A 23,478-nucleotide genomic window follows, 5' to 3' on the forward strand; every position below is an offset into this window, starting at 1 on the left:
ACCCTAACAATATAAAATGATGAAATATCATTTTTCTAAATAACATATTTTAAAAAAATGTATTTGAAAATATGTATAGAGACTATAAAAGATATAGATAGATCTTTAAAAAACCTATTTTTACTTCAGTTAAAGTAACTAGTTTGATTTTTAATTCAAGCTTTACTTAGTAAATACCACTATTTCTAAAAATCTATTGTGACATGTGTTTTGATGCATTCCGTATCATTTACAAACACCGTATTTGAAAATATTTGAAATCATGCGGGATGCATCAAAACACATGTCACAATAGATTAGAAGAAATAGTGGTATTTACTAAGTAAAACTTAATTAAAAATGTATACATTTTACCACAAATTGACTGCCAAATCAATTAATGAAATAACTAGGTTGACTTTGCTTAAACCTGTGATTTTTTGTTGTTGTTTGGATTAGTGAGGCTCTCATTGTTTAATCTGTTTTTCTTTTATTTGTGTTGTATTTTTGCAAAGATTTATGTAAAAAAAAAATTCAAAATTGTCTTCATTAAGCATAGAAAACGACTCAAATTTAAAAAATAAAAGTTATAAAAAAAACTTTTGTCACTTCCTAATTTGCTGTTGCGATTTTAAATGTATTAATTTTTATTTACAATTTAGTTGTCATTTATTTGTTAAATTCATGTTCACATTATATTAATCCATAAACAAATGTATTTATATATATATATATATATATATATATATATATATATATATATATATATAATTATTTTTTTCTGATGATTTTATTGTCTTGCGATGGCATTATAAAGAGCTTGACTATACCAACGCAAGTCGAAACAGCTATCAGAAAAACAATCCTGTCTAGTTGTGATAATATTATTTGAAGCGACATAATATTATATAATCATGAGAAAGAAGAAACAGGTTAATGACAAAAATCAGTTTATTGCATCTCCCTCACTGAAATATATTTGTTTTTGCCGCATTGAAATATAAAGTTTTTCCAGTTTGAAGTGGCCATTGCAAGGCAAAACAGATGTCGCTCGTATTGTGGCGTCAGATGAATCTAAGTATTAGAGTCAATTATGCTTCTTTTATTTATACTATTTATAAATTGTAATAGTAATGATACTATTGTTAGCTTATTGACGTACATGACAAGTCATAGTATGTACCTATCTTTGAAGCAAATAGCTGAAACCAATCAATTCTTCTTACACTTAGTATGCACATGAAAATTTATCAAACCTGATTTTATCTTTCTAACAATAAACTATTGAGATTTAATGAAGCTGAATTAAATATATTTTAAAATAAAATATTATTAATTAAAATAATTTTTCAGAAAAGTGTTTGCCATATTGCTCAAGTTCAAAAGGTTACATATAACCAATGAACTTTATTTTTGTAAAGATAATGGGAGTTTTATCTTGAAAGTCAACACTTGCAATTTTTTTTAGATAACGGCTTATATATGTGTCAGATAACTTTTTTACTACTTGTACTTGTTATGATGATAAAGATTTGACGTCAATGGCGTATTAAAAAATAAAACATATTTACCATTTATCAGAAATCACATATTCAAAAGCAATAATTAAATAACCTACTTACATGAACTCATTGCATAAGAGTGATTTGAAGAGAAGAGACAGTAAAAATAATAAATGTCTTTAACGAGGAACCCATTGTTAAGAAAAATATCCTTAAGATCCAGCCTTGAGAATAATGTCTTTGTCCCAATTTATTTTCATTCATGTTGCCTTTGTGTTAGTGTTTGAATAAGCTTCCAGGCAATGATTTTCATCTAGCCCTTTAAAAATTCCCATTTTCTGGTTACATATAATTTGTATAGGATACATTAATTTTATAGTTTTGTTATTTAGTTGGTAGTCATATTTCGATTAATCAATCGGAATTAGGTAACAGACAGTGGACCCTAGGTAAAAAAGTTGGATATTTGGAATAAGGGCCCCCAAGTTAAAAAAAATCCAGGCTTTTAAAAAGTTGGTGACCACTCCATTGACTTAAATTCTAGTTTAAGTGTGGTTTCTAGAAAAAAGCGATTAGTTAGTTCTTATTATTCGCATTTACTTAAGTTAAAATACTGTAATTTCTTCATTTTTGTGAATAATTTCCCCAAGCTTATTCTGAATTTTCCACAATACGTGATTGTTTGTAAATCCCTCTTTATCTCTAAAACTCTTCATGATGCCATTTTTGAGGTTAATCTCAACCAAATCATTGGAGTGCTACTATGTACATCCTTCCAGTTTTATTTTTTTCAAAAGATAAATATTTGTCTCTCTTTGTATCATCCCTTTAAATTTGAATGAATGGTTTAAACATAGCTTAGTTTTTTTTGTTTGTTTTATGCACTGAAATTGATAGTGTCAAATGTATTACATAGTAGGATGTGTACATGTTATATGACGGATATCCCACAATTTAGGTGATTCGGTTATGCCGATTGCTATCACTGTTGTCATGTTTAGCGCTGTTATCTTGCATTTATATAAGCACAATTGCCAGGCCAGACCACTAAGAAAACGAATGACTACGGGACAATATTTCAAGGCAATCCGATGAGTAAGAACGCTTTCTAAGTTTTACACTCAATAGATTCTCCCATCACTTGTGCGGTAGAGCAATTACATTATGTAAGTGATACCTGTAAACGTTAATGAGTTATATTAGACATTAACAACATGTATTGTAGAACAAACTAATACACTTAATAAAATAAGACCTGAGAGACCAAAATTCACATGTCAAAATATATATTAAAATATTGTACTCATTTGAAAAAGGGAGTTTAAATAAAGAATTAAAGTTAATTAAATGATAAGCAGTAATAAGTCACAAAGTAACTAAAATGGAACTTTGTTATTTCAGACATTACGGTTGCCATATTGGAAAAAACTGTTTAATTATCGTCCATTAATCTGCAAACACATTCCCACCCCCTGTGTACTATGCACAAAGCATAACAGTTTATTAGAAGTGCAGTATATACATTCTATATGCAATAGTGCAGTATATTTGTATAGAGGGTGTCCAGAAAGAGTGTGTGATATTTGAAGTTAATTAAATTAATATACCTAAACAGCATCCGTTATCTCTCGGCACTCTTCTAATCTCAAGCGACGATTCCCCTGAGTTATTGCATTTATCAGTGCAGTTTTATCATCATGTATTACTTATTTATGATTAATGGTTTAAACATTTATTTTTATTTTTGTTGGATTTGTGCGTTTTGATTAGTATTTTTTTTACTATGTCCCTCTTCAACGTGCAGAATCAGCTTTACCAGTATTTTAACAAGAAGTCAATCTCTTTAGGTAAGTTTGTAATAGAAACAGACCAATGGCGATCTTAATCACTAGGTTCATGATTGTTATCTGTAAACTGTACGTAAATGTTATTAAATTGCGTTTTATTTACTTGTGACACTTGCGAGGTATCACTACATATTGCTTTTTAATCATGTAGTAGTTGTACATTATAATATCTTTTTTCTCAAAAATAAAAATCAATTTTCAGACAAAGTTTTTAAATTTCATCATGCCTTTTCATATCGTTTATTGTTGTTGTTATTTTTATATTTATTATTTAAAAATTATTGTCTTAGTATAATTTTTATTGAAACTAAAAAGAAATTACCTTAAGAATTTTTTTAATGCAATTTTATAAAACATTTAATTAAAAAGTAAATTTTCAATTCAATTTTTGTGAACTAAGCTCAGAAAAATAATATTCCAATTAAAGGCTTTAGGAGATGCGCCGCAATGACAGATAATTTTTACTTCTGTATTGCTTCAGTTAAAAATACACTCCAGTAAAGGAAAAATTTGCTATGTATTTTGCATGTATGATTATCTTTCTTCCTATGTGTGCGACTGGTGCTGGGATATTGTAAATCCCCCTTTGCTGAATATTTCCCCTCAATGGACTCAACACGCAGACACTTTGCAGGTTAAACAAGTTCAGTGGCGATTGTGTTTGTGTTTTAGGGTCGTATCTGGGTCGCGGGATGCCACCTTGAGAATATGGTCCGTTCCCGACGGTAGATGTCTCCGCGTGCTGGTGGGCCACATGGCCGCGGTCCGATGCGTCCAGTACGACGGCAGACTGGTGGTCAGCGGCGCCTACGACTACTTCGTCAAAGTGTGGAATCCCGAAACTGCCGAGTGCCTTCACACCCTGGCTGGACATACTAACCGAGTTTACAGTTTACAGGTAATTTTACAGTCTCAGTTTAATTATTATTCAATCAAGTGTCATTTACTAATTGCTGTTTGTTTTAATAATCAATAGTTTCTAAATCGATGGTAAATGTTACATTGATTTTAGAGACAAATACTTTTACTCTAAAATATACATATTGACACATTCATTAGATCTCATAAATACTTTAGAAGAGTTTTTTTTTACTTATAAACAAAATAGTACATATCGCTAACTATAAAATAATATTTTTACTAGGTGAAACTAAGAACATTATCCTTTCTCAATTTTTCAATCGGTTCAACCTTATCATTTTGTGTGTTCTTGTGTTCTTGACATTTCAACATGTTCAACCAATGAGATTTATTTTACTGAAAGGAACATACAAACTGAAACCTAGTGTAAACTTTTATTCAAATGTATAAAATATAACTATTTATACTTGTATGTGTCTATTTCGTTTTGTTGAAAGTTTGAAAATTTCCTAATAAAATTAATAATTCCTAAAATAAATAAACGAATCCTTTAGAAACATAAATTGTATAAATATTTATAAATTTATATACATAATAATAGATTATGGTATTACATTAATAATTATCAATTTATATATCGCACCATTCTACAAAATAACGTTGTTTCAATATATATTTTTGTTTTTTAAAGTTTGATGGCGTACATGTGGTGAGTGGGTCTCTCGATACATCCATCATGGTGTGGGACGTTGAATCCGGTGCCAAGAGGCACACCCTCATGGGGCACCAGTCACTCACATCAGGCATGGAGTTGCGCTCCAACATCTTGGTGTCGGGAAATGCAGATAGCACGGTCAAAATCTGGGACATAATTACCGGCCAATGTCTCCACACACTATCAGGTAAGGTTCATCCAGCATTATGCACATACAAAGACAAAAATGTAATATTTGAATTACCAAATGCTTCGTTGGAAGGCCCCCTGTTAAGTAGAGTTCCCTAATTACTTTCAGGCCCGAACAAGCACCAATCTGCCGTGACGTGTCTGCAGTCCAACAGCCGCTTCGTCATTACGTCCTCAGACGACGGAACTGTAAAGCTATGGGACCTAAAGACTGGGGAATTCATTAGGAATTTGGTAACACTAGAATCTGGAGGGTCTGGGGGCGTCGTGTGGAGGATCCGAGCTTCTCCCACCAAGTTGGTGTGTGCCGTCGGCTCCAGAAACGGGACCGAAGAAACTAAATTGATGGTCCTCAACTTTGACGTGCCAGGGGCTTGCCAGAAATGTGATGACTGACAACCCTCCGAACTGCTTGATCCCAAAATTTACTTTCAACAGCACAGTGGAACTTTGATAGACAACATTTGTTTTACCTATTCTTAGATGATTGTTTAATTTAATTTCACTACCCTTTAGTGTCACTCGGTTTTATTGGTTATCTCCAAATATGATGCTATTAGATTTTATATGTATGAATATCTTTTAATTCTTGTTCAACTCATTGTGTTATCAATGTGTGGTTATTTCCTATTTACATTTATAAGGAATTAAGATTTCACTGTGTTGAAAAGCTATGTTACAACAGTGCGTGAAAGCACAATTTCTTCAATGTCAAGACTGAAATTATTAAGGATATTAGAATTAGAAATAAAGCTAACGTTGAGTCATTATAATGGTTTTCAGTTACTTAAACTCTATAGCCAATATTTCAATAATTGAAAGAAAAACGTGGATTACTTTTAATACTTTATTTCTTGAGACGGCGTTTAATTATATTTTCTTTATACTCCATACAATTACGGTGCCTTCTATTGGTTAGGTGACAGAAGTCAGAATAATGTTTGTTTGCTTCAAATCGATTAAATATTTACAAGTAAAACTTTAAAACAATAATCTGTATGATTCACCCTTTTCTTTGCCTCAACCCACCAAATTTCGCAATTTTGAATACTATTTTTCACACCAAGTATAAAAAAATCCATAAAGATAGCACATTTAAAAAATAATGGATTGCCAAAAGAGGGTTATTTACTGTTAAGGTTTTTAAAGATTGTAGGTGAAAATTGACTGTTATCTTTATAAAATCCTAATATTTCTGTCGAGTAGTGTATATTTTTGCACATGTATAATGAGGGTGCAAATATTTGTAAAAAATAGCAAATGTACATAAAAAACATTAAGATAGCTTACTATTGGAGGGCACTGTCATGTGCAGATGTCACTTTTATAGTTACTTAAGGAAAGTCTTACTTCGGAGAAAGTCTTTGAACAAATTGTTTAATACGTCCAAGCGCATGATCGCATACTCCACGGGCATCCTTCTAACTGCTGGTTGCTTTCATACTTATATATAAAAATGCATTTGCATTCACCAATTATATACAATTTGTTTCCCTCCTTTAGCTAAAAGACATGATACCTTTAAAAATTGCCATTTCAGAAATACACATGGTGTATGTGATAAGTTGTGGTCAATAACAAATTATGCTATGTACAACTTTTCCATTTTAAATACTTGCCGGAAGAAATATTTTAGACTTATCTCTTATCCTATATTTTAGGTTTAATTACACTATGTTGACTGAGTTCTGATTTATGGTTTAGTTTCATTTTGTTGAAAGTAATTATATGCATATTTATAAGTAATCATTATCCAAGCGTAACAATGAATTTATTCCCATTCTAGCCAGTTAATCCTTGGGGAACTGGATGTTATCATAAGTAATCAAATTTCGTTATTTATTATTTAACATTGAATATTTGCCTTTCTCTTGTTTGCGGATAAAGCCATTTGAGAGAAAAAAGATTCTCTTTATTTTTTTACTCTTTTATTCCTCGGACATTTTTGCAAATATTCTACATTTGTGGACCAAAATTACTTTCCTTTTGGCACTTTATGTGTTTGTGAAATATAGGAAAGATCCGAATCTCTTTTCTGACTACTTGGTATACTAAAATTGTCTTATTTGAATCGTGGCATAGCTTTAAAAGAGCAGACTGTTCAACAATTATGCAATTACTTGTTCTAATAATGGGGGATCCTGTTATCCAGATGAATTTATTTATCTAGAGCTGCTATTTTGTTTATTCATTTACAAAATATTTGTCTTTTCACATTAAGTTCATTATATAGAAGATGATAATGATTTAGATTTACTATACATGCCTATATGCTAATTGCGGATAACTATATTATAGAATATTCTTTTTTTGTATTTACAAAAATTCTAAAACAAAAATAATATTATTACTTCAATGCATGCGATCATGGCCATACTGGCTTCTATTTATATTTTATCTTAAGAAAATATTAAAATATGTTAATTACATTATCCTAATTTTAGATATTAATCTCATTTCTTTACATTTGTTTTCTACAACTATGATGTTATTACCTTTTCAATATTTGATGTTCATAAAAATATACTCAATCATTTATTTTTATTTCACCAAAGAAATCTTCGCTTGGTGCACAATTATCTATTTTCCAAACCCAGTTTATTATTTAGGAGAAGTAATATGTCTTCAAATTAAGAAAGCTTTAAAAATGTCACTGCATAATTCCATTGAATTGTCAGTTTCTTTTTCCTTGTATGTATTCTAATTTAAATATTTTTCAATGACTGAATTTGGTAAACGAAAACAACAAATCTTGGGCTTAATCTGCAAAGCGTCTGACTCCATCTGGCCCTACTTTATATGAGGGTGTCAAGCAAGATTTAATCATTTAAATCTTGCTTGAAACTACATAAAAAAACATTTTATTTCCAAGTGGAACATTTTGCTTCACAGTAATATTATCATCTTATTACTTTCACTTGCAAAGTAAGCCAGGAAGGAATTGTTTTTTTGTTTATTTTATAAAAATACAAAGATAATCAATAAAAAAAAATACTTCTTTCCATTTCAATCAATTCAATATTCGACGGTTGTGATAATACCTTGTTATGTAATTTACAGGGACATATTATCGCTTGATTTTGTCATTTTTTGAAATGTAGGTTTTTGGTTTTTTTTTCCTGTATTTTGTTTTGCAAATTGATTTATGAATTTAAGCAAATTCAATATTGGTCAATACCTTGTTGTGCAATTTTTGATGGAAAGTTATTGCTTCATTTTGTAATTTTTTAAATTAAGTTTTTTGTTTACATCTTTTATTTTATTTTTAAAATTTTGTGTTACAAATTGATTTATAGTTAAGTCAAAGTTTTCTGTTTTAACTATTAGGAGCAAGTGCTATTATATCTTTGAACACTTTTTTTGTTGGTTCATATTTTTTTTATTTCGAAAACAATAGTTTTTGACAGATTAGTTTTTGTCTCCATTTTAGATTCATAATTTCACTGTTAATAACTTCCTTATTTTTTTTATATACTAAACTTATACAAATTTTATTTCATTATGGTTTTAGCAAAGTATATATTTTTATGTATACTATTTTCTGAGATATGATAACTGGCCAAAAGTGCATTCGTTCAAAAAGCACTTGCCCCATTGCATGCAATTTATCTTCTATATACTTATGGCATTCGTACATATTGTTTTAAATATAAATACACTTGGGTCTCTTTCTATGCGATAGATACGTTCCATGGGGAGTCACAAAAAAATTCGCGTAAAAAACACTTGAACAACATACAAAACTGGGGGACAGGATCCATTATTTTTTAAAACCGCATAACTTAACATACGTACCATAAATTGCTTACAAAAGGTTTTTTTTTTAAATTATTAAAGTAGAAACACAATATATAATAGGTCATATAAAAAGTATCTGTGGTTTTTTACCACTAGATGATGTTAATGCCCATATATCAGGCAAAACTCACCTGATTGTTTCAAATGAATATGTGCTTAAAAGGGGACGTTTTAGTCTATATTTTTGAGAGAATTGTTTTTCAATTTATTGCTTTTGTAAAAAGCTATATTAATTTTAAAAGGAATTAAATATCTAAGCACATTTGCTTTGTAATGCTTTTTTACTATTAAAAGGTAAAAACCTTGAAAAATTGCCGAAAATTTTATGAAGTGTATGGTGAGAATACTTGAGTAAACGAAGGACCCAGGAGTTGTTTGCTTTTCCAAACTTCAGGTACAGTTAATGTCTCATTCTCTAGTTTATCCAGTATATGTCGATAAGTGTTCTTAATATAATATTTTTCTAAAGTGGAAATGATGCCCTGATCTAGTGGCTGAATTAAGCATGTCGTGTTGGGTGGAAGAAACACTATTTTCACATTATATTTTTCTATGCGAATTTGCTTTAAAAAAAAAAGACTTGAACTACCTACAAAAATAAGGGATAAGGTTCCATTGCATCTGAAAATTGCACAAAAAAGATCCGCATAAAAATAGACCCAAGTGTATATATAAATGTACTCAATATTTACATTTCTTTAATATTTCATTTGTTTGAAAAATGTTATCAATGTTTTGAACACTGTCATAGTTTCCGATGTTAATATAAAAATTTATGTTTGAACCATCTCATTACTACTGCCTTCTGTGAAAACATTCCAAGGTGACTTACACATTCTTGTAAAACTACTCTAGTTTGTCATGTTCGTTTTCCAATGGAGTACTTTTTCATGTAGCCAATTTTTGTTATACTTATTTTAATCATATTATACTTAAGTCTTGATCAGCATAACGTCATAAACCAGAACAGCTTGAAGCTGCCGTAGAAATTTTTTGCATTGAAAGTGCAAATGGCCGGCTCCGACTGCTTAAATCGGCTAACCATGACTGCTGTTTCCAGACATATTTTTGTACATGTGGGCACCCCTAAGAAGACTTTAGACCTCGGATGCAGTATGCAGAGGGAAAAATGCTTTTATGCTAATCATTTTAATCATGTTCTTTTTACAACCCTCGATCAATCCATCAATCTGTGAATGGAATTGTGGTAGTGGCTAAACATTGATACTAAATTAATGTACTTTAATGATTATTTGGTGTTAATATAATATATTTGTCAAATGAACTAATATTTGTTATTAAGAACTAGGTTCTTCGTAACTTATTTGTTGTTTGTATATTTCTAACCTGTACTATGTTATTATTAATGAGTAATCCTTGATTACTCCATTATTTAGTGATTTACGAATCAGCCATAAATTTACATTTTCACACTGTGAATACATATAGTAAATATATGTATATATATGCTTTTGTATGTAATTTTGAAATGAATAAAACTGATTCAAATAAAATCTTTCAAGGATTATGGACTTTTCTTTTAAGTGTTTTTTCATTGATATCCCGGTTCATATCAGGCCCAAAGTAATTTATTTTATTTTTAATTTAAGTTTTACATGGTAAATACCACTACTTTTTCTGATCCATGTGTTTCTTCCGCATAATTTTCATACCCATATGGTGTTTGAAAATGATACGGAATGCATTGAAACACGTGTCACAATAGATTACAAGAAATAGTGGTAGTCACTAAGTAAAACTTAAAAATGGATAGATATTACCGCAAAGTGACTGCCGAATCAATAAATGAAATTAAACAATTTATGTGTTGATTCACATTTGCAAATGTAAGTATTACAGATATTTTTTAAAAGATTTTACTCAGCGATCAGGCCGCCATATAAAATAAATGTGGTGCGAACTGAAAAAATCATCTACCTTGATTTTGCTTGTTGAAAAAGAGGAATTCAAGAATAAACTAATAATTTCTAGGGAGATAATTGAATAAATAAGGGAACAGAATGAGAGCTTCCAAGAAATGCTTGGCACAACCAAATCAATCAGCATCTGGTTATAAAACACTATGTATTAGAAAGGCATGTATGACTAGATTTAGAGGAAACTAAGGGTGAATTGTGGGACAGACGTGTGTGGCACTACATACTCTTGCAGTGAAAAGGCGTAATGGTAGTAGTAGCACATTTGAGCTGCCTAAAATACTATCTAATACTATATAAATAGTCAAGTACACCTGTTTCTATGCAAGTAATTAAACTTTTTCAAAAAGTATCATTAAAGTTTTAAATTCCTTTATATTATATATTGCTTATTTGCTCTTGATGGTGTACAGGGCATCGCATAAGGTCAACTCTATATTAATTTGACTATATGATTACATATATTAGTACCTACGTTATTCTAAAAAATATACTTCGAAAAACTTATCTATACACAAAACGGAAAAAATGGAACTGGAAGATTTTTTTAAATTCGTCTATGGTCAGTGATTTTATTTTACCAACTTCAACATTCAACATGGCGGCATGTCGTCAGTGCTGTGGTGCGTCGAGGTAAGCGATATTTTATATCCATTCTTGTTATTTTGATTCAAAAACTGTTTAAATTGTAATATAAACCATTTATAAATTACTTTTTCGGCCGTAAATATTATTTCCGCCAGTGGGAATGGTTTTATTTCAATTTTATTTATCGATGATCCGCTTCCATTATTGCCGCTATCCAAGTACATACTTTAGCTGCGGGGCAAGCTTCCTAGGTTTTTGACACATCTTTATTTGATTGTCATTTCTTTTTTACTATTCTGGTTCAGGCAGGAAAAAAGTACAGTTTGATTATTAAAAAAAATATATTTAGGGAATTTCCAGTCACAAAAGTGTAATAATTCCACGTTCATTCTTCGCAAATTACCTGAAAAACACGGAATTTATCAATTCGGAGCTGGAAGGTGCTGAATCAATTCGGGGCTTTAAAGTATTGATCTTTAGTTAAACAAAACTTAATATATATGTAATTTTTCCATCTAAATTAAATCTCTTAATAAATGTTTTCTTTAAAGAGATACCGGCATTATCTTAATTTCTATTGCGCGATTTAAAAAAAAGCTGCGTGTCGGCGGATAGTACACATCGCATCTGAAATTCTAACATGGGATATTATAATATCTGAAAATTATTCTAATTGTGAAGTCGATTTTTAAAGTGATAAATACGTGAAATAAAAAATACCGACAGTCCATAAAAATATGTGCTGTTTGCACTCGCTGCTACACTTCGCCTTGTGGTGAAATGTCACTGCTTTTCATTCAATATGGTTAAATTTTGTCTTTGAAATAATCCTTATTTTTCTTGAAGAATGAATTGTCACTATGCAGTGTTTACTTTTGTGATGATTGTTAAGCATTCATTCACATATTTGGATAAAAATATATCTGTCACGCAAATACTATACATGCAAACAATATCAGTTTGTTCTGCTGCTATTTTTTTTTATCTATTTTTAAATGTATTTGTTTTTAAAGCACGCTTTATCTATACAGTTTTAATATAATTTATATGATTTTTGTATAAACATTAAACAGTTTTCCATACAAAATTGTACTTAATTAAAGAAATAGCCAGCCTCGTCCAGTCTCTATTTTTGTTTGCAGTTAGGTTAGTAAGGATAGGGAAGGTCTTCTTCTTCTTCTTTTTGTAGATCCTAGGGATCTGTTTGTGCCTCCGCATGTCGCTCTTGGGATGTCAACTCCCAGCTGTCTTTCCATCTTTTCGGAGGTCTGCCTGGGCGTCTGCGTCCTTCAGGGTTGCCTTGGAGGGCGATACGTGGAAGTCTGTCTTCTGACATTCTGTTAATATGTTCCTTCCAGTATTGCCCAGTCGTCCCCACCTCACGATATCCTCCGTCTTACACATGCTTCGAATGTCGGTATTTTTACTCGGTCTCGCAATGTGTTTCCGGTTATGGATCGGAGAGTCTTCATCTTGGAGGTTCGAAGTCGAGATTTTTTTAGATAGGGAAGGTAAATGTGAAAAATATGTTACAGATACTCAAATCAATTAAAAATACATATTTCTCGAATTAACACTACTTAATAATCAATCGTCAACCCAACAGTCCAAGGCACTTGTTGCTTTCATTTGACAATTGCGGGTGTAATGAAGTATGTAACGACGTATGATAAATGTTGGAATGGTGATATAAGGAAAGAATGCAAGGCTGAGATAAGCATTATCGACAAAATTAAGAAAGGTGTGTTGACATCGTTCGGGCATGTTAATTTACTGAGTGAAGAAAGGACAGTTAAATAAATTTATGATGCAAATGTGTTTGGTAATATAAATAGAGGAAGATCGTGGAAAACTTGGCATGATCAAGTATTTCAAATACTTAGGCGTGATCAGGAGTCGGAATAGAATAGAAGCAGAGGAAGACTGGGAAAAACTAGATATCAAATGTTTGAAAGTGGTTAGGTCAGGAGTCGGAATAATCGACAGGTATGTATGAGGAGATGCATGAATGTGGAAGAGACGAAGATTGTTTGCAAAGACGGTTTGGTGTGGTGTTCCATTCTTTCTGCCTACCCCTGCATACGGCGTGTCGGTTAGTTAGTTAGTTTTAGTATACATATTTATTATTTTATGAATAATGCATTGTTTTAATGTTTTTTTTTTCATTAATTGATTCAGCAGTCGCTTTGTGGTAATACCTATCCATTTGGAATTTAAATTTTACTTGGTGAACCACTAATAAAAAATATATATTGTGGCAAGAGTTTCGATGCATTCCGCATCATAATTTTCACATTCCGTATAGTAACTTTTAAGAAACGTCCGAGGCATTGCTATTTATCATTAGAATCCTAACTGTCCATTAAACCTCCACCCTTAGTTTTTCCCTCTACCTCCTTCCTTAAACTCCCTTTTTCCTTGGCCCTTCTTATTATCATCTTTTGTAATTTATGCTTTTTCAAATGTTAATTTGTAATTTATGTTTTTTTAAATGTTCAAGTACTATCTACCCTCTGATTGCAAACAGCCATATATGGTATCAAATGTTTTGATCAATATCACTAGTCTGTTTTTGGTTGTTTGGAAAATATTGCTTTATAGGCAATGTGCTTATTTATTTTCTGTACATGAAATTTAAATAAATAATTTTACTGTGTTAAATGTTCATAGATTATTAGTTATTAAAAGAAAAATGTAAAGAATAAATTGACAAAAATTCAGATATTAAAAATATTTCTAATTAGAGATCATCCCTTGTACTGCCCAATAGCTAGCCGTGAAATAAGAAATCCCAATACATCTCACTTTAAAACAAAAATTGCGCATGCTGGACTTCTTACAGTGGTTCTTAGAAAATAAAGAATATGGGAAAATTTAGTGAGGGCGACAGAGAGAGAGAGAGAAAGCATCTTGAAATACAACAATACAAAATTTGCATAAAAAATATTCTGTTTATTATTCGATATCGGTACTGTCATCGATTGGTGCTAATCGGTAATACTAATGTTAATGGTTTATGTTAATTAAAATATGAGATATATTATATGTCCTTGACTCGAGATAAGGAGATAGAAAAACACAATGATAAATATTACTCGTGCAACACATGGTACCTCAGATTTTTATGTATAGCATCTGATGTGTACATCTACAACCTTATCTCATTCTATCACTTTGTGTCGTTGTGTATACGTCGCTCTGTTTTGTTGCACTCCCGTGGTGTCGGAACGTATAGTTCTCTTTCTTCTCTCTCATGTAACGAAATGTGACGTGACACATCACATCCTTTTTTTTCACTAAATTTACTCTCAGTTCTCACCTAATTATCGATTATCAGAAAGCTGCCTAAAAAAGTTCACTTGAAAAATCTCGTAATTATATATTCTAACCAAATAACAAATAGAAAAATATTTTAATTTTCAAATAGATTGTTGTTGGTATAAATAAATCATGACTAAGTAGCTGTATGTTTTGAAACCTATTATCTTTATGCATTTAATGATTAAAGACAATCTCGTTTCTATAACTTCTGATCGTTTTATATTTCATTTATCAGGAAACAAATTTTATTTAACGGCAGGCGCCGTGGCGTAGTTGGGTAGACGCTCGACTGCAAAACTGACGTCGCGAGTTCCATTCTCGCCAATTGCAAAATGAATTCAAGAAAGATTTATTTTCAATTGGTCTGGGTGTTTGTTACGTATATTTCACATTTACCTTCCCTATCCTTACTATCCTACCTGCAAACAAGCATCTAAAATAGACGCTTTGCAGGTTATTCCTTAAAATAAATAAATTAAGCCCAAGTCTGCTGAAGTTTCAAACATTATGTTTGAAAATGAAGCAGAATGTCATAGACACAACTTAAAGATTTTTCATTTGGATCATTTTAATAATAAAAGCTAGAAGTTAGTTAACTGGTATTTTAGATCATAAATGATTAAAATACCACCAAAGTGTTATAAAACATTCTATGGTTGTACATTCTCCCAACCACACGTGCGTTTTGTTGGCTAGTATAGGTTTGAGTGTATATTCATAGATATTACATAAGTGTGATTTGTATTGGGGTTGAGACACAAAGTGTACTAATGCAGTTTCTCTTTATTTGCAGCTTGTTAAAGTGCAACATGTGGTAGAAGAAACAAGTAAATCCACATAACCTGCACCCGGCTAGCATTGAAGACATCTGAGGACCTTTATCTTTATTCGGAAGCAATAATCTTCAAAATAAATACAGCATTAAATATAAAGTATTCCGCGTCGATTGTAACACTTTCTGCCTTTATGGATATGCTTTCTGGATGTAACGTTATTTTGTACAAATATTAATCGGGTCGAAGTTAAGTTACCTGTTTTACTGCGAACACTTGCATTTTTGCTTTGTAACAGTGATTAATTGTTGAAATTTGCCGTGAGTGACCAAATAATTGAATGTTCGTGTATATTTAACCGTTCTGTGATATATGCTTACAGCACCTACGACTTTTGATAAGATTTAGATTATTTACATGCAATAAATCTGTGTCCTTAAATTAACAATGTCAAGCAATCCTCAGTGGAAAATGGATTTCCAGCCGTCAATTTCTACACCCACCCCCCTGCAGGACATTATAGACATGCAACAATCTTCCAATCAGTCCAAAAATTCCTATCGTAATGGTAAATATATTTCTTATCATTTATTTAAGGAGAGCCAAAAGTGCATATATTTAGTAATGTATTCTTGTATGTAGATTCCTTTACGAATTAGTCTGGTATTTAATATTGTATGATTGGTAAACTTGTTAAAATTATGTTGAATTTGTTACTTTTCTAGGAAGCTACAGTAACAACGAGTACTCGAGCTCTCCACGAGATTCTTTTGGAAATCAAGGAGGTAGCATCAGTCGGTTTACGATGGGCACCTTTGGAGTAGAAAATAGCCAAAATGATATGTCTGGTTACAACTCTTCCAATTCCAACAGTCAGCAGTACGATCCTCCGAGTCACCCTAACCGCGAAACCGGTATCATTGAGAAACTTTTGCACTCTTACGGATTTATTCAATGTTGCGAAAGACAAGCCCGTCTTTTCTTTCATTTTTCCCAGTTCACTGGGAAAATTGAACACCTCAAAATTGGAGATCCGGTGGAGTTTGAAATGACTTACGATAGAAGAACTGGGAAACCTATTGCGTCTACTGTTGTCAAAATTGCTCCCGAAGTAGTAAGTCCTTTGTCTATATTATATTAATGCTTTTTTATTTCACCAGTGAAACTTATCAACTTGCATCCTGTTAATATTGACCATATCTTGCCTAACACATGTTCACACTTTATTTCCTTGATAATATAAACAAGTGTAGAAATATCCTTATGTCATAATTAGATCATCTTTTTACTAGCTTATGTTTGTTTAGGTTTTGAGTGAGGCTCGCGTTACTGGAAATGTCACCACAGAGTTGCGAGGCGAAGGTGTCGGAGACTCCACAGGCCGTATTTCATATGAAAACCGGGGGGAATGCTTCTTTCTACCGTACACAAAGGATGATGTTGAAGGAAATGTTACCTTGCGCTCTGGAGATGCTGTAAGCTTCCAAATAGCTACCAACCAGCGGTGGGTAATTTATTAATTATAAATTATCACTAAAAACCATTTACTTTTGAATCATAAACCACGTGATATTAACATGTACTTATCTTCATTTTAGTGGAAATTTGGGAGCTTGCCATATCCGATTGGAGAATCCGGCCCATCCTGTAAAATATCAAGGTGTAGTTTGTTCCATGAAAGAATCTTTCGGGTTCATTGAAAGAGCTGATGTGGTGAAAGAGATTTTCTTTCATTTCTCCGAGGCTAAAACCAAGGATGATATCAATCTAGGAGATGATGTGGAGTTTATCATTCAGACGAGAAATGTAAGAAACATTTCACTTTTGCTTTTGAAATAATTTTTAGCGATTTTATTGATTGTTTTCAAATATCTGTTTAGGGCAAGGAAGTGGCTTGTTACATCACTCGTCTGCCAAGTGGATCTGTTGTGTTTGAAGATGTAGCTCCGGACATAACCAAAGGACAAGTTCTCAAGCCCCTGGAGAGGGGAGCTAATGTTCGCCACCAAAACGATCCCTTACCCGGGCGCATTCGTTACAGAGCTCCCGATCATTCCGAGGTCGATGTAAGTAACCAATAAACTCATATTAACAACATATTGACACGCGCTTTGCATTCATTTTGGATTATTTTATTAGGTGCCTTTCGGGGACAAGGATCAGTTAGGAGAGTTCACTCTTCGCCACGGAGACTGGGTTCAGTTCCAGGTACGAACAGCCTCAAACTACTTCACTCAATATTCCTTAAATATAAATGTCAAATGTTTATAAAACATCTATTTGCAGGTTGCTACAGATTGTCGTGATCAGTTGAAACGGGCAACAAATATATCTCTTCTTGATGAATCATTCCACATGTCGGGTGAAAAGCGCGAGAGTGGTGTTGTGTCTTCATTGAAGGACGGTTTTGGATTCATACGATGCGTAGAACGAGAGCCACATTTGTTCTTCCACTTCTCGGAATTTTTGCACCCACAAGAATCCTTGAACGTCGGAGATGAGGTACATATTGAGCTTCTTTACAGTTGGGTTCTTCTGTGAATGATTTTACTTTCGACTGTGTAATTTGATTGTTTCTCTGTAAAGGTCGAGTTCACTTTGGATCACGTGACAACCTATTCCAGTTCGCAGCAACCGTCAGCTAAGCGCATTAAACACCTCGCTCCCGGTACAGTCAAGTTTGAAACACTCGTAGAAAAAGGTGTTCAGGGTGTTATTTCTAAAGAGGCAGTGTCTCGTATATCTAGTCCATCGAAATCGTCGCAGGTACCGATGCGTTACAAGCATTCAATATTTTATTTTTTTATGAGTATAATGCGTCTTAAGTTTTACATAATGTTGGTTTTAGGATGCTTGCGGGCTAATAAATTATCTTGTAAATGGTACAAAGAAATCCTTGTCTTTTTTTGCCAAAGATGTTGAAGGAAAAGTACAACCTCGACAAGGAGAAAAAATTGTTTTTGATATTTATCAGGTAAAACTCTTACATACTATATATTTTTTTAAATTGCCTAAATATTTATTTAAACTGAAAAGAAAAAAATGTGCATTTAATTAAAGCATTGGTGTAAATATTCCTTCAGGTGAAGAGGACAAAAGAGTTCATAGGGATGTATATAACCGTTTTACATCCGGCTACTAACGGAAACAGCAGTAATAACGGTACAAGGATGAGTCAAGGCAATATTGTCGCTCTGAAAGATGGGTACGGATTTATTGAAACAAAGGAACATGACAAAGAAGTCTTCTTCCACTTCAGGTAATAATAAACATATGTCCTTCTTATGTATTTTCACTTCAACACCTTCACTCAGGGTGGATCATCTGTGGACATGTTCAATGTCTAGTTAACACACTGTTGTCGGGCGGTTTTTTCATCAACCCCGACCCTAATTATAATCAGACAGTCTGCCGCCTGACCCTTGGTATACTAATCACTAGTAACCGCAAACCCGATTCCGATCTGTACAATGTTTTTTGGCTTCTCTTGCGCTCTGCCAAAATTATGCAAATAGAACACTTATAAGCGTCTCCTGCTCTCTACCAGAAGTATATAAAAGACACTTTTAAGGCCATACTTGCAATCACAGAATTCTAGGATTTCATTAGGAACCGTACTTGGATTTTTTGTTTTTTTAGAGTATACTTAAAAAAAAAAAAAAAAATTTTTTCAATCAACAACTCTTTTTTTTCAAAACCATATATTCATATCTTAGAAAAACTTATTTTTTCAATAAAATCATTAAATTACGATAGGAAAAAAATAAATTACGTCAAATGTTACCTGGGTTTAAGGAAAGTTAAGCTGCTATTTAAATTATGCAGGGCCTTGAGCATTTTCCACAAAAAATGTGTTAATAAAGCTTTGAGTATACTCTGAATATGGTTTGGGCAATGTTTGGGAGATGGACATCTCGTTACGTCGTCGGAGGAATGAGATAGTACTGGTCGCACTCCCGAAGAAGGAATGAGATTAAGCACGGGCGGTTTCCCTTTTTATATGGTTCGGGAAGGCATTATTGGATTGTCTTGGTGACCTGCGGAACAAAATCCGTTTTTTAATACGTCTGCATGTTGACCTCAAGAGGTCACCACTCTTGGAATGCATGTAATCCTTTTATTGCCGGTCATTGTTCCAATGTGTATAATGCATTTTGCATGGTTGCTTTTTGGGCATTGTAAGATTTTTCTTTAATGGAGTATAGGCAACTGCTATCTGGTGATGTTATCGATAGATATTATCCGATCCTCGAGTTGACTGACCTCACAGTTCCATTTTTTTTTGTGTTTTTGTTAACTTCACACAGTGGCAGTCACTTGATAAGAATTTGCAGTTGAATAAAATTTTTTGTTTTGTTTCAGTAACTTTGAGGGCAATGTGGATCTCCTGGAGCTGGGATGTGATGTGGAATACAAGCCGGGGCGCCAGAGTGCGTCAGGCGGCTGTGGCAGTGCCGAGCTGGTCAGGCCACTGCCCAAGGGAACAATCACCGTAGCCAAGTCCACTGACGTCCAGATGCAGGGAACTGTCACCCGCTCTCTCAGGGCACTCAACCCCGATCAGTTGCAGTACTCCGGTTAGTTGGAATCATTTGATATTTAATGCTAACCTGTAACCGTTAAAAGATGAAATTCATCAAAATATATAGAAATTCAAAATATTTATAAATTTAGCGCTTAATTTCTTTAACTTCATTTTAATTTATAATTAAATATTAAAATCAAACACTTATTTTTAGTATACTCAATTTTATTTTATTATTAAAAACAAAACAAAAACAAAAATTGTGACAATCGTTTCGCCTTGTTATGGCATTTTCAAACTACTGTGAAGATTAAATTGACTGAGGGTCCTTATATAGCTATACAATTCTTGGTTAGTGTTATTTGACTCCAATACATGACTTAAGTATTATCAAGGACCTATTTAAACACAAATATATTATGTATCATTAACTATTAACTAAGAATTTATATAAATGTAATTAAAAACTCCTTGTTTATCATTGAATATTTTCTTTTTAAGCATCTAATGTAAAAAAAAAATGTTTCAGGTGCTATTGAGGGCATGAATGGAGTGAGCTATGAATTTGGTATAATGGGCCTGTCATGCAAGCGGGACTTGCTGCGCGTAAACGACCTTGTCTACTTCCATGTAGACACCTCCAACAGGGCAACAAACATCATCCCTGTCCGCAAAAAGCGACGTGCTATCGTTGAATCTATCAAAAGTTTGTACATTTGTTTTATAATCTTTCAATTACGATATATCATAGACTGTCAACCTTTATAGGTAGCGGTTTACATCATTTACCATACTTGGGCTACCATGCATGAGGTCTCGTGTTTGATTGTCATCAGGGTTTCTCTAAATTAATATGTGATTGACATTTCTTTTAAAATGGAGTATTACATATTACATATTTCACATTGACACTGTTTGCAGAAAAAATAACATCGAATCCTAAAATATTTACTTAAATCATCTTATGAAACGTTGGTGTTTTTCTTGATGCATTGTATATATTTCTGCTTTAGATGGCTTGGGATTTCTGTCGTTTGAGATAGAAGCTGGGAAGAAGCTTATTTTTTACACATCCGAAGTAAGCGGACCACCAAACTTTTTACAAGTCGGTGACGTGGTGGAATTCTACCTGAACCAACGCAACGGAAAGTCCTTGGCCAGCAATGTCACCAAGATTACGTAAGCACTGTTGTTACAAATATTCGTAATGCGCTAACTCTCGGTATACAAGTTAGCTGGAATATATTATCCTATTACTCACAAAGATATGTCAAAAGAATGTTCAATCATTCTTCGTCTTCTTCTTCTTCTTCTTTTTAATGGCTTTTCACCCATCTTGGGTGTTATAGCCAGTGTCGAGTTATTTTTTATTTACACTTTTTACATTTGTGAAATTAAAAGCACACATTATTTTTCTTCAAGGACTAAACTATAACTTCAATATTATGTTTTTTTATACTAAAAAAACACTGTCCATAATTTTAGACATGACATTAGCTTGCCAGGAATAATTCAGTAGGAATGGGTGCATCTTTATTAGTATATTTTTTTATCAATTATTTTATTGTAAATATAAAAGTTTTATCACTCGATATTTGTCTGTGTGAGTAATAATCCATACAAGTATCATACAGAGTACAACTATAAATGTTTTTTATTATAGTAAAAAATAAACATTGTCTATAACTTTAGACGTAAAATTGGTTTGCTAGTGATAATTCAGTGTGAGTGGGTGCATCTTTATTACTATTAATTTTTTATTAGTAATTTTATTCTAAATATAAAATTTTATCGCTCAATATTTGTCTGTGTGAGTAATATTTGTATCAATACAGGGTACAAGTATCCTATAGTTCATCTAGGTTTTAGTAGTCTCTAATTTGTAAATGTAATTTAACCCCCTGTGCATATAACAAGCGACTGTCTCGAGACAGTTGCGTGTCTCGTGTGAATAGCTCATTGCAATCCTGTGTATCTCAAGATGTGCGATTGTCATCTGTATGTGGGAATGCCTCTGTGGGTGGGTCTAGTAGTTATAAACGTGCGACAGTTGCTTGTCTAACGTGCCATGAATTAGTAAGTAAGAATAATTCCTAGAGAAAATGTAATAATCTTGCGAATAAATTGCGGCACTAGGATGCGAGAGAAAAACCTTTAACTTGGTTCTTGCTGTTATATGCGGTTACTCCTGAGACAGCTAAGGTTACTACTTTTCACAGTAGGCACATTTTTAAAGTAAGAATGGCATAATATGTAGCGTCCTAAAATGTATAAAAACATTCCCATATTATAAAAAGGAGTTTTACACTCTAAATCACCGATATAGAGTGTTTTCAAAAAAGTTTTTACAGTGTATTTTCAATTCAATAAATAAAATTAACTATTAATTGACTAGTTTCAGTGCCTATAATAAAGCATTTATCGTAATTTTTTACTTATCGATGCAATAGTGATGCTAAAATGCATTTTTTTCTTTCTAAAGCATTTTTAACTACATGCATATAGTAAAACCTCATTTTTATGTTTTAACATCAATAAATGAATATCTTATTTCATCTCCATACACTTCCCGCAGTTTAAGCATGTAAAATTTTTCACAACCCTGAATTCGTGCATAAATATTTATATTCTCACTGGAATTTGATCAACTTTCCATAAATTAGAAAATATTATTCCAAAAACACAATATTGTTACGTGGCTTATAGGAATTTCATATCATACCTACTTAAGTGAAGTTTAAACGATTCTCGCACGATCTAGGATACGTGTGTGTAAAATAAGCAAACATTTAGGAGTTTATAAGGTTAAAATGTATCATGGTATTTACCTTTTCCATATATTGTCACATTTTAACATCCGGTTTTATAAAGGATTTATTTTTATTAAATTTCCTCATATTAGATTGCCGTATGGACAGTTTGTAGCTAAGGTATTAGAATCATGCATCGAATTATTGACTTATTTTACACTCTTAACTTTTAAAATTAAGCGCACAAATTAGTGATTTTTTGCATAAATATATCACAATTATTTTCCTGAATTAAATTCATTACATTATTTGAATGGTCAGAAGTCAGACCCCTGTAGTTTGAATGAACAGACTCGGTATAGTTTAGCTAGTGCAATTCAAGTTTTGTTAAAATGTTGCTATGGAGTCGTGATAAAAAAACGAAAGCTTATTTATTAGCTTAGTTAATACTTGACAGAATAGCTGGATGTCCTGTATTCAACCTTAACAATTATAAACCATAAGAATTACATGCGTACCATTTGAAAATCAAGAAATTATATTTCATTTTTTCATGTTTTTATTTCCTCAGTTAGACATTTTGAAAAAAACCTAAAAAAGGGGTTTTACTGCATTTTAGCTCTTTGCATTTAATAGTTTTTTGGTATGTGCTTATCGCGAACTCGATCAAACTCCTTAGACTTATTACTATCA

General features: G+C 32.3%; 2 protein-coding genes across 2 annotated transcripts in view; both read left to right on the plus strand.

Moving 5' to 3' along the window:
- ago (F-box and WD-40 domain protein 7) overlaps positions 1-7,432 on the plus strand; it is a 31,549-nt gene extending 24,117 nt beyond the window's left edge. The window contains exons 9-11 of the mRNA XM_088261326.1: positions 4,001-4,226; positions 4,881-5,091; positions 5,203-7,432. Of these exons, the coding sequence (XP_088117452.1) occupies positions 4,001-4,226; positions 4,881-5,091; positions 5,203-5,489 (724 nt within the window). The 3' untranslated portion in view covers positions 5,490-7,432. The remainder of the gene's footprint in view (positions 1-4,000; positions 4,227-4,880; positions 5,092-5,202) is intronic.
- A 3,975-nt stretch (positions 7,433-11,407) lies between these two features.
- Positions 11,408-23,478, plus strand: part of Unr (cold shock domain-containing Unr) — a 23,157-nt gene continuing 11,086 nt past the window's right edge. The window contains exons 1-14 of the mRNA XM_088261327.1: positions 11,408-11,461; positions 15,531-16,078; positions 16,236-16,624; positions 16,818-17,014; positions 17,109-17,316; positions 17,391-17,576; positions 17,650-17,718; positions 17,797-18,012; positions 18,097-18,276; positions 18,359-18,484; positions 18,594-18,769; positions 19,873-20,087; positions 20,565-20,741; positions 21,049-21,214. Coding sequence (XP_088117453.1) covers positions 15,958-16,078; positions 16,236-16,624; positions 16,818-17,014; positions 17,109-17,316; positions 17,391-17,576; positions 17,650-17,718; positions 17,797-18,012; positions 18,097-18,276; positions 18,359-18,484; positions 18,594-18,769; positions 19,873-20,087; positions 20,565-20,741; positions 21,049-21,214 — 2,426 coding nt within the window. The 5' untranslated portion in view covers positions 11,408-11,461; positions 15,531-15,957. The remainder of the gene's footprint in view (positions 11,462-15,530; positions 16,079-16,235; positions 16,625-16,817; positions 17,015-17,108; positions 17,317-17,390; positions 17,577-17,649; positions 17,719-17,796; positions 18,013-18,096; positions 18,277-18,358; positions 18,485-18,593; positions 18,770-19,872; positions 20,088-20,564; positions 20,742-21,048; positions 21,215-23,478) is intronic.

Source organism: Brachycentrus maculatus, unplaced genomic scaffold (assembly GCF_059751285.1).
Source record: "Brachycentrus maculatus isolate JH-2025_06_01 unplaced genomic scaffold, ASM5975128v1 h1tg000153l, whole genome shotgun sequence".
NCBI lineage: Eukaryota > Metazoa > Arthropoda > Insecta > Trichoptera > Brachycentridae > Brachycentrus > Brachycentrus maculatus.